Here is a 12,230-nt window from a genome sequence, read left to right on the forward strand (position 1 = left end):
CAGGGTGCGGTTCGGCCCCCTCAGGGACAGCACTGCTGTGCTTCATGTACACAAACTAAGACCTAAAAAAGAAAGGCTTGCAAAATCTGGACTTCGTTTGCAAAGTCAGCAATAACAAGACCGGGTCAAAACCTAGTATATGACTCGACCTGACACACTTCATCCGGCCGACCAACGGTGTAAAGACATGCATGTTAGGTGCGCTCCTGCAAGTGTCCTTGACCAAGGCACTTGCCTCAGAACTGGAGTTGGCCCCCGGGCGCAGCACAAGAGAGGCAGCTGCCCACTGCTCCTAGGTAACTAAGGATGGGTCAAATGCAGAGGACAAATTACCCCACGGGGTTCAATAAAGTATATCTTCATCTTCATCTAACTTCATAACTCGGCCGACCAATGGTGTAACTTCATCACTCACTCAGTCACTCACTCAGTCACAGACATTCGCATTTGTAGGGCTGGCCCCGCTGTTGCGGTCCAGCCAAAAAAGCAGAACTACATCTACCTGATGAATTCAAATAAAATAATCAAACTACAGAAGCGTAGATCTGTGACACGCAGACAATCAGGCAAAACCTGACAATGAAATATTTCCTAAAGATGGGGATGGTCTTGCCAGATAAAATAAACCTACAGTTGAGTTTATAACTTAAGTTTGTAACTGAACTGTACAGTCGGAAATGACATGAATTCTTATTTTAAAAACTAATGTACGTTCGAATGAGCAACAACCCTAAAAATTTAATAAACCAAAGTGTCTCCCTGAAACCAGGGACCATGAAACCAGAAGTCAGACAATGCAGCTTTTGTTTATGAACAAACTTCAGATTATGCTAGAAAAGGAAAACAAAGCAAAGGAGTTTATAGAGCCTGTTTTACACACAAGATGACCTCCATGCTGTCAGGAGAAATAAAGAAGTACACTGCTCTCTTTGTCATGTGTGATTTATTGTTAATTATGCATTACACATGTAATTACATCTCATTTTTTTAGAAACAAGGAGGGATCCTTTAGAAATACCGAGGAATATTTCTCTCATACAAGCACTGCTCCACACACACAAGCTCACAGTGCCCTGCTCCACACACACAAGCTCACAGTGCCCTGCTCCACACACACAAGCTCACAGTGCCCTGCTCCACACACAAACTCACAGTGCCCTGCTCCACACACACAAGCTCACAGTGCCCTGCTCCACACACACAAGCTCACAGTGCCCTGCTCCACACACACAAGCTCACAGTGCCCTGCTCCACACACAAGCTCACAGTGCCCTGCTCCACACACACAAGCTCACAGTGCCCTGCTCCACACACACAAGCTCACAGTGCCCTGCTCCACACACACAAGCTCACAGTGCCCTGCTCCACACACACAAGCTCACAGTGCCCTGCTCCACACACACAAGCTCACAGTGCCCTGCTCCACACACACACACACACACACACAGTGCAGTGATCTCGGGCGACATAGCTCAGGAGGTAAGAGCGGTTGTCTGGCAGTCGGAGGGTTGCTGCTTCGATCCCCCGCCCAGGGAGTGTCGAAGTGTCCCTGAGCAAGACACCTAACCCCTAATTGCTCCCAATGAGCTGATTGGTACCTTGGTGTGTGAGTGTGTGTGAATGGGTGAATGAGAGGCATCAATTGCAAAGCGCTTTGGATGAAAGCGCTATATAAATGCAGTCCATTTACCATCTTTCACACACACACACACACACACACACACACACACACACACACACACACACACACACACACACAGAGTGCAGAGTGATCACAGAGATGTGTGAAATAGGGGAGAACAATCACTCATTTTGGGACACAGTCTAATTAAAGTCATAAAGGTGAGGTGTAATTAGAGTTGATTGGTTTCCAAATAAGGATTCAGTATTTAAACTAAGTGAAAGAACAAATCCCTCTGAGGCACTTGTGCGCTGTTAGCTCCTGGATGACGGGGCGATTAATTAACACAACTTGGCAGAGCTGAGGAAGAGAACCGTATGAGGATGGCGGGGGGTCCCTGAGCTGCTGCTGGAGGAGTCTGTCAGTACTTGAGGGGTTGGTCAGTACCTGAGGAGTCCGTCAGTACCTGAGGGGTTGGTCAGTACCTGAGGAGTCGGTCAGTACCTGAGGAGTCGGTCAGTACCTGAGGGGTTGGTCAGTACCTGAGGAGTCTGTCAGTAACCTGAGGGGTGGGTGAGTACTTGAGGAGTCTGTCAGTACCTGAGGGGTTTGTCAATACCTAACAAGTCTGTCTGTACTTGAGGGGTTGGTCAGTACCTGAGCAGTGGGTCAGTACCAGAGACTGTAAAAAATATGGACAAAGCTACTGTGACGTCACGCATTGACTCTCCGTGGGTCTCTAAAACACGTTTTGAAGCTCAGTGGCGTGCGCGGCCATGTTGTCGATTTGGAGCCAAAATCATAGAGTTCAGCGGTTCTGTGATTTTTACAATGTGATTGACAGTCCGGTGCGGAAAAGCCCATCAACCTGAACGGATTATGACAGTCAGGCTAGCTGACTGTCTGCCGTTATGCTTTAAGATATATTATCAAATGTTTATGGAGTTTAATTTCCATCCATGACTGTACTGTGTCATGTAATCACGTTATATGTAAGACATTAATAATAAAATTATGTTCAGTTATCTTCAATTTATGTTTCTCAGCAAAACGAATATGCTTAGCTTGCATAGCTTGCCAGTGAGCTAGGTAGGCTATTAGCTCACGCATTAGCAATATGAACCACAGGGGAAGAACATTGACTACACTAATGGTCAATCAATCAGAGATGCGTACTGGTGATTTTTGACTAGGCTAATTTTCATATAACTAACTGTCTGGTAGACCTGCTGTTAACCGAGCAAGTTATCACCATAGGTTTTCGCCACAGTCAGTTAATGAGCCAGTAACTGCTACTCCATCGCCATTTGTGGTGTTCACTTGCTGGGTGATGCTAGCTGACCGATCGTTCGCAAGTCACTTTTAAACAAATAAAAATTAACACTTTCAGCGGTGATTAACAAATCTACCAAGTATTTTAATAACTGATCTGCAGGCGTGTAAATATGACAACGCACTTTGTAGAGCAAGTTTTCCACCTGGTGCATGAAGACAAAAATAATGTACATTGAATTTCTAATTATTATTATTTTTTCTTGTAGATCATCAAGACCAATGGAGAAAAGCCAATACACCAATATGAGGAGCCCCCAGGACCGATTCTGAGAACTACTGGCTTAAATGCTCTTGTCGGTCTCTTAAATGCTAAAAACATGTTCCTTTCTAAATGCCAGTCTTACAATGATGGTTAATTTTGTTAAATTCTGTGTGTGATTTCATTGTGTGTTGTATGTTATCCAGCATATAAACCTTAAGACTCTTAATTCGCTTCGTGAAACTGAAAATTTTGCAGTGTTTATCCCAAAATCGGGATTATAGTAGCTCTGTCACATCTGTGAAGCATGGCCCAGGTAGACATTTACGGAATGTACACGACTGACAAGCCGTCAAACACGTTTGACAGATTGAATATTTGCCGGTTAGCGTTAGCTAGCTAGTCAAATGGCTTGGTAGCCGAAGTTGCGAACTGTTTTAGCATAGGCTACTGGACTACCAAATATAGCAAATAAGCGTTACCTGATTACGCTTTCTGCCAACTAATTATTTGTTACGGGTGCTGGAGAAAAGGTCCGCAAGTCGCAAATCTTGAAATCGCGTTAGGAGGCAAAAAAAGGTTTTTAAAATTTTTTTTTTTTTTACGGTTTTCCTTTTTTTCATATTATGAAAGTTAAAGTGTTGAAGAAGTCACTCAATAGAATAAACAACATTTTTAGGGTCACTAAATACTTATAATTTGTCAGCAAAGTCGGCTTGTTTTAGTGATTCTTACAGCCGGGTTTTGGAGGCGTGATGGAGGTGCAGTTTAATTAGCATGTTTGATTTCGTTGGCTATTGTCACTTTGTTTCGGTCAAGCCACCGCCCATAAATAAAGCCGTGTGGTAGAAGCCTATGTTTGTTTACTCTGTGAGGTTGCTACAATGGTGGATGCTCAATCAGTAGGTGAGAGTATAAGCTTTCTAACGATGTATAACATGTCTAATTTTGCTTTTGGAATAGCGTTTTATAGGTTAGCGTAACCAAACATTTTCTTACCATGGCATTCGCTCTATATATGGTAGCATTAAAAGACGTTGCACCTAACGAAACGTTGTCAACGATTTTTCGTAATTCCTTGGAAAATACCATTATTATTGAGGACTTCTGGGCATAGCTAAGCCATATGTTTGCTGATAGACCTATCTGACATCGTTTTCTGGAGCAAAACAGAAGCGGATAGAACTGTCATTGATTTACTGTCTGTCTCCATCTACTGAACATAGATAAGATTTCATCATTGCTATGTAAGTATTACTGCTCAAAATATGTCGGTTATATACGTTATTTTAGAAATTGAGTGTCTTTAAATAGGTTAGTGGCATTACGTAATGTGGATATTTCACACTGTAATGTAAGTGTTAGTTAGTAGTGTAATAGTTTTTGTGACGCATACAACAGTGATGAGGAGAGTGCTGAAACATTGCCAAAACGTGGTGGACGGCTGAAAATTGTTTTCATATCGTCCCATTCCCATACAAGAAAACATAGGAGTGTACAGAGTATAGAAATACATACAAGAGTTAATTATTACACATTTAGGTACTGTGCAGCATTGTGTGACTATAATTTTGTATTATGTTTAAATTATATCTATGTTTCATCTTAAACCTTCATAAGGGGCTCATATGCTTTACAATTTTTGGAGAGATTTTGGATTTGTTTCTGGACCCTTAGCTATTTTAGACCAGTGTTAATAATTTAGACATTTTGGGTAGATTTGGAGATGCTGGGTACACTGCTTAGTTTTTGCTTCATAGATCTTTAGTAGTTCTACATATCCACCCTTAGATTTTATGAACTTGTGGTCAAGAAGTTTTTGATCCAGGACATGTATACTTTAACCCGTAATCTCCCAGTATTTCATTGCAAACAAAAAAAAGGAGTAAATTCATTTTTGATTTTTTGCCTTGACCATTGCATTTGTGGCACTTTATTTCTTACAAAATTATGAATATAAAGTAATCTAAGCTAGTATTATAAATGGTACAAATGTATTGCTTCATTTAAGACATTTTTCTAGTCTCTGTGGTGTTCACATCTGGAGTTATAAAGCTTCAAATAGGGTAATCCCTAAATGGGCAAGGATTGACAGGTACTCTAGTGGGGGAGTGGTTGGGGTGGAGTTAACTAGCTATTGTTCCCACCCATTATCTCCCTGTGAGAAGTGTGAAAAGTTCAAGATCTTTCAAGGGGATTTTCTCTGATACTTGATTTTAGGAGTACCAACATGCAAATAAGCATATCTTCAACTATTTTCAGATTTCAACGTATGAAACATCATTTGAAAGTTTATAATCTGCACTTTCATAATCTGTGAAAAACTGAAAAATGACCTTGCCCTACTTGAGGACCAAAACACCAGCACCTGTCACATTTGGTTACGTAGGCTAAAGGAAATAGTAAAAATGACTTGGCTACCGAAAAAACTTCAGAGGAGGATTATTTTATGGTCGTCTAGTGCAGCTGTAAATAGCACACGCCATAACGAAATCACTACGAAATGGGATGCCAGCATTTTCTGACTTCGCACAGGTGGACCGTGGACGATGAGTCGGAGCCACAATGTCAAGGCCAAGAGGCGCCACCTCCCACCACGGTGACCATAGACTGTAGTCCGTACTGTAGCTAAGTCCTCCACACTAATCAGAAAGTGACACAAACTGTACCTCATTGGTCCACAACAAATATTATAACAGTGCCCAAATTACACAATAAATCATGAAATCGACCCATGGACAGCCACAAGACGAATAAAATACACATATTGTGACTATTTGTTCTTGTGAGAAAAAATTATTGACTTTGTATTTTGACCGCATTTGTACTGTAGACTTACATGGATGCCAGATATGAAAACACCTATACTGGAGCCAACTGCAGTGGTGCTAGTGAGCAACCAGGAACAACAAGACCAGGAAATGAGCTTCAAAAACGAAGTCTGGTTTTGGCCGCTTGGTCAGTACCTGAGCTGCTGCTGGAGGAGTCTGACTGGCTAGAGGAGTCAGAGCTGCTCTCGCTGTCGCTGCTGCTCTCGCTGTCCGAGGAGGAAGAGGAGGAGTCTGAAGAGGAAGAGGAGGAGTCTGAGTCCGACGACACCTCCTGGTTCTGCGTCATGATCATTTTGGGGGCGTTCTTGAGGTGCTCGCGAAGCTCATCTCTGCAGGAGAGAGAGAGAGTGTGAGAGCAGCTGAAGCGGGGTCCAGGGGGCATCCCCAGGCGAAGGGTGCAGCACTTACGTAAGACCTCCCAGGCCGATGGAGGTGAAGAAGTTGATGGCAAATCTTGTATTTCTGGGGTTGTCTCGAGGAAAGAGGCCCTCGAAGAAGCACTGCAATGTACTGTAAAATAAAAACAACCGAGGAATCAGTTGTGCCAGGGAACCTCCTCACATCCAGCCAGCTCTTAAAAATGGCGCCTCTTGGAGCCACGGCGCGGAACGCTAACCCCAATAGAAGGAGAGCAGGACTCACACATCTTTCAGCCTCTCGTTGAGTTTGGGAAGGCCCATGTAGGCGCACAGCTCCTGAAACAGAATCTTGACAAAGATCCGGCTGGATGACGTAGTCGTGTCTTCGCTGACTTTGATGCACTCCATGACCTGTAGGACAGAAACTGCTGCTCAGCCACGCAATTTAACAGAATGCAAATGCCAAGTGATATTTAAAACACCAACGATCTCAGAACTAAATAAGGTTAAATGGTGCAAGAAAGATGTGAATGCACGGGATAAGTAACAGTCGAGGAACACTGAACATCGGGCCGGTGCTCACACTCCATGGGACGGAATCTGTGTACAGGAGATGCGCAAACATTCTGGCCACATTACGCAGTTTGTTGGTCTCGAGGCGGTGAATGGTCTCGTACTGCTCTTGGAATATGGCTTCGAAACTCTCCATGTACTCTTTCTTCAGCAGACAAAACCTCTGCAAACACAATGCACCAGAAGGCAGATCAGAACGAGGGAACGATGCATGAATGAGAAAGAAAACTGCCACAGTTTTCAAATCTTTCGCGCAATTGTCAAGGAGAAACAGACAGGTCACTGTGTTCCCCATCTTTATTTAACGCAGTCTCTGAAAGACCAGCGCAGCTCTGAGGATGGCATTAGTGCTGAACTCACCCCAGCGAGCAGGCCGAAGAACTTCTCGTAGGTCCTCTGCTGGGCACAGCAGTCCAGAATCATGTTGCACAGCTCTTTCTGAGGGGACAAACGAGACAACAGCTTTTCATGAGGAGTCAAACTAAACACATCGGGTCTTTCTGAGGACAAGCGACACGACAGCTTTTCATGAGGAGTCTAACTAAACACATCCAGTGTTTCTGAGAGGGCAGACATCAAACGTTAGCTCTGATGTAACAGAGGGGAGGGGGACTGAAGCAGTGCGTTGGGGGTGGACTGAGCAGTGGGTTGAGGTGGACTGAAGCAGTGCGTTAGAGGGGCTGAAGCAGTGCGTTGGGGGTGGATACTGAAGCAGTGCGTTAGAGGGGGAGGGTGGCTGAAGCAGTGCGTTGGGGGCTGGCAGGCTAGAGGGGCGAAGCAGTGCGTTAGAGGGGGCTGAAGCAGTGCTAGGGGGTGAAGAGTGTTAGAGGGGGGCTGAAGCAGTGCTTTAGAGGGGGTAAGCAGTGCTTAGGGGGGAGAGGGGCTGAAGCAGTGCTTAGAGGGGCTGGAGTGCGAGGGGACTGAAGCAGTGCTGTTAGAGGGGCTGAAGCAGTGCTTGGGGGCTGAAGCAGTGCGTTAGAGGGGGCTGAAGCAGTGCTTAGGGGGGGGCTGAAGCAGTGCGTTAGAGGGGGGCTGAAGCAGTGCTTAGAGGGGGGGCTGAAGCAGTGCTTGGGGGGCTGAAGCAGTGCTTAGAGGGGGGCTGAAGCAGTGCTTTAGAGGGGGGGCTGAAGCAGTGCGTTAGAGGGGGCTGAAGCAGTGCGTTAAGGGGGGGACTGAAGCAGTGCTTAGAGGGGGGGCTGAAGCAGTGCGTTAGAGGGGGCTGAAGCAGTGCGTTGGGGGGGCTGAAGCAGTGCGTTAGAGAGGGGGGGCTGAAGCAGTGCGTTAGAGGGGGCTGAAGCAGTGCTTAGGGGGGGGCTGAAGCAGTGCGTTGGGGGGGCTGAAGCAGTGCTTTAGAGGGAGCTGAAGCAGTGCGTGGGGGGCTGAAGCAGTGCGTTAGAGGGGGCTGAAGCAGTGCGTTAGAGGGGGGCTGAAGCAGTGCATTGGGGGGCTGAAGCAGTGGTTAGAGAGGGGGACTGAAGCAGTGCGTTGAGGGGGGGCTGAAGCAGTGCGTTAGGGGGCTGAACAGTGCGTTAGGGGGGGCTGAAGCATAAGGGCTGAGCGTGTTTGGGAGCGAGAGTGGTGGGGCTGAAGAGGCTAGAGAGGGCTGAAGCGTGCGTTAGAGAGTGAATGGAAGGGTGAGCGGGTAGAGAGGGTGAAGCAGTGCGTAGGAGGGTGAACAGGCGTGGGGCTGAAGCGTTAGAGGGTGAAGCGTTAGAGGGACGAGCGTGCTGGGGGAACAGGCGTTGGGGTACAGTGCTTAGAGGGCGAAGCAGGCGTTGGGGCTAGCAGGGGGGCTGAACAGCGTTAGAGGGCGAGCGTGCTTTGGGTGAAGCGTGCGTTAGAGGGGGGGCTGAAGCAGTGCGTTAGAGAGGGGGGGGCTGAAGCAGTGCGTTAGCGCTGGGCTGGTAGATTGCGCTATTGGGGCTGTGTGAAGCCGGGCCCATCTGTTCACACCTCCGCCTTAGGAGCTCACACACTCCAGCGGGTGATATAACAGCGGCCATCACCATGGGAGGGGCATGTGATCAGTCCCGCGAACAGCCAAGCCCACCTTTCAAAGGGAGTCAGTCAGGCCCTCCTTTCAAACAAGGTCACAGCCAGGCCCTCCTTTCAAAGGGAGTCACAGTCAGGCCCTCCTTTCAAAGGGAGTCACAGTCAGGCCCACCTTTCAAAGGGAGTCACAGTCAGGCCCACCTTTTCAAAGGGAGTCACAGTCAGGCCCACCTTTCAAAGGGCATGTCACAGTCAGGCCTCCTTTTAAGGGAGCACAGCCAGGCTCCTTCAGAAGTCAGTGACAAGCTCAGCAGTGGGTTGATGGAGGCTCAATACAAGCGTAACTGGAAGATGTGTGCTATACCGAATCTGCGATCAGATCTGTTCCACTACAGCAGGCGGCCAACTTGCATAAATACAACATTTCAAACCATGAACGGTCAGGAATTCGCTGGACCCAAAACCAATGGATCAAAGTGTGAGACAAAGTACAGGAGGTCAGGTCCTCTGAATGCCCACAGCCTGTCTCTGCCCCAAACCCGCTCAAACCACCAGAACAAGCTCCACCCCCCTAGAGACTCACTGCAGGCTCAGACACGGCCCCGCACAACTCCCAGAATGCACTGGGCTCATTACCATTTCTGCACAAAACGGCACTAGACAACAAGCAAAAACAAGTCCCACAAGTCCACCAGTGTGTCAAATCACTTTTCTTACATGAAGGGGGAAAAATTCTATCCTTTCAAAAAGGTATTCTGACAATAGGAAGACAACCCTATTTGCATTTACTGTCACAGTGCATAACACACTCATCTGGGGAAGGGTCAAAGTGCCGGAACATTGGTTCTCTTACTGACAGGCTAAATGTGTTTGAACACTGACAATTTAAAATGCAAATAAACTGAAGTTTCGCCCCTTCCCCCTCCCTGTCTGACCCAAGGTCCAAACAGCACCAGCTGATGGGACACGTTCGGTGGCCTGGCTCCGGTCCAGAAGAACACGGCTCATATCTACCACCGTGGGTCGATCCTGGACGGGTTGAACAGGACTGTCGCCCGTCTAAGTTTGCCACGGTTTTCAGAGAGGTGGACGGCAGCACTGTCCTCAGCTTAGCGCTTGTGATGCCACGAAGAAAGCAGAGCTGGTCTAATGCCGGGATGAGAAGCCTTTAATGGAGAGCACGCTGCTCAGCAGCTGCTCTTTCTAAAAAGTGGCTTAAGTGTAATGCCCTCCATTTGCTACCCATTAGCACAGCACAGAACGGATGGAAGGGTTTATACCTCTTAACTCACTTTAATTCTCCAAGGCCAGGAAGCGCTGACTGGTTTGCAGAAGTGCGCAGCAGGGTAACAGCTAAAGGATAGGCACCCTGGGACATGTGGTGTAATCGTGTGGAGAGATGTTCCACAGATATTTACAGTATCCTTCAAAACCACATTTTCCGCATTTATGTGCGAGCCTATTCAATGCCTCTCAATGTGTGTAGAAATTATTTTTACCGGCTGAGATTTAACAGGGCTAGGTTCAGATTTAACAGGGCCATACTGGCCCCAAAGGAATTCCATAATGCAAAAGGAGATGCATGTTGATTGCTATGACATTTTATTCTAGTTTGTTCAGCCTGTTAACATTTCTGATCATAAGTACACTTTTTTTTTTCCTACAAACTATATATTAAGTTTACAAAGGAATCCGTTTCATCTCTGCAGTTTTTACATATAATTTCCCAGAAATGTGTTCACCTGTAACATAAAAATGCGGCTATTACAGCAAATAGATTTTGTGCACAAACATTTGACTTTCAGGCAAATTTCACATTGCTTCTTGTCAGAAAGGTTGATCTCCAAACCAGTTTACTGTGTTTCAGTTTGACAGCATACATTTAAAAACCTGATATCCATTAGGGATACATTTTAAATAGCATTTTATATGACTGAATATGAAGTTGTTTTTAAAAAATAGGTTGGAAAGCAAATTCTGTAGATTAAGCTCTTGTCATTAATTTAACACCAGTCTACTGCCTTCCTGCATTACGAGTATCCGAGTTCTACAAATCTCCCACGCATCCAGCTCAGGCCCTGGTCCCCCCCAAACCGTTTCAGAAAAGGCAGAGACGTTTAAGAAACGGGAAACTGTCAAGGCAGCACAGATGTCAAACAATTGGCACAAATGCCCAAAATGTCAATCAATCAGCATCCGGTTGCTTGGTGACTGAAGTATCACCTCTGTTCCCTCCCCAGGCACAGCGGCGTAGCGTCACAAGGGCGGTTACACAACCCAAAATGCACCAGCTGGTCTGCTGCAGAGCCGGCACACGGCGCCGCACCGGGAGCCCGGAAACAGCCTGCACCCCCCCACAGCAGGCGCCGCACACTATCCTACTCACCTACTCAGCCCTCACTCTCCCACAGGCACCAATGACCTTCAGACACAAGGTCATTCAGCCAGCTTCCCCACAACATGCTACTATAGCGCCTTCTAGTGGCGGAAGCCAGTTCTGCCAAACCACACTTACGGAGGCCATGATATCGCTGGTTATAATATTTCTGGTTTATTAGCCTTGTAACCAAGTTCTCTTTATTAGTTTTCTCATCCCCTTATAAACAGAAGGGAAAATAGGAGTGAACAAGACAATATCCACTCACACCTGTGCTCTTATTTCATTAGTCAGCCCAATAATTACATGACCTGAAATTTTAGCCAATTTCCTCATATACCCAGGAATGACAGCTGGTAAACTTTGTGTTCTGACATTTAAATATTTTACTATGGTCTACTCAATGGTTAAACTAGTTTTGTTGTAATCAACTAAATTGGGCCAGGGGTAGCTGGTTGCAAAAATGACCTTCACACACACACAGGCACTAAAGGCACTAAAAGAATGGAACTGACAACCCCCGACCTAACGCAGTGTGTAGTAGTCCAGTGCACTACAAACCCGCACACCCTCAGTCTCAATCCTGCATCCACCAGAGTGCAGCTCCATTCCACGGGACAGACGAGCACACTTATTGCCAGCTTTAGCCTACAATTTTCAGCACAATGCTGGAGCATAGTTTTATGATGTCATTTTTCTTTCAATTTTAAATAATTAACTTGACTATCTGTAATCTACATTGCAAAATTAAGTGAAAACACTTAGTGTCCATAACATTAGTGGGGTACTTGGTGTTACAGTAAAAACTGTCATGTGTCAGGGTGAAATTATACTTATTTAATATAAATGGGCCTCTGTGTCACATTTTGTTTTCCTGAGAGGAATACTCATATTCTCCAGTACTGTACATCATGCTGGACAAGAGCATCAGAAATGTGAATGT

At 46.1% G+C, this 12,230-nt stretch overlaps 1 protein-coding gene across 1 annotated transcript in view; it reads right to left on the minus strand.

The window, feature by feature from the left end:
* The window catches only part of cwc22 (CWC22 spliceosome associated protein homolog), a 34,513-nt gene that overhangs the window by 1,553 nt on the left and 20,730 nt on the right, over positions 1–12,230 (minus strand). Inside the window, exons 16-21 of the mRNA XM_064309811.1 lie at positions 8,092–8,101; positions 7,279–7,356; positions 6,929–7,081; positions 6,629–6,756; positions 6,395–6,496; positions 6,122–6,315 (exon numbers count right to left, since the gene is read on the minus strand). Of these exons, the coding sequence (XP_064165881.1) occupies positions 6,122–6,315; positions 6,395–6,496; positions 6,629–6,756; positions 6,929–7,081; positions 7,279–7,356; positions 8,092–8,101 (665 nt within the window). The remainder of the gene's footprint in view (positions 1–6,121; positions 6,316–6,394; positions 6,497–6,628; positions 6,757–6,928; positions 7,082–7,278; positions 7,357–8,091; positions 8,102–12,230) is intronic.

The sequence above is a fragment of the Anguilla rostrata genome, chromosome 15 (assembly GCF_018555375.3).
Source record: "Anguilla rostrata isolate EN2019 chromosome 15, ASM1855537v3, whole genome shotgun sequence".
NCBI lineage: Eukaryota > Metazoa > Chordata > Actinopteri > Anguilliformes > Anguillidae > Anguilla > Anguilla rostrata.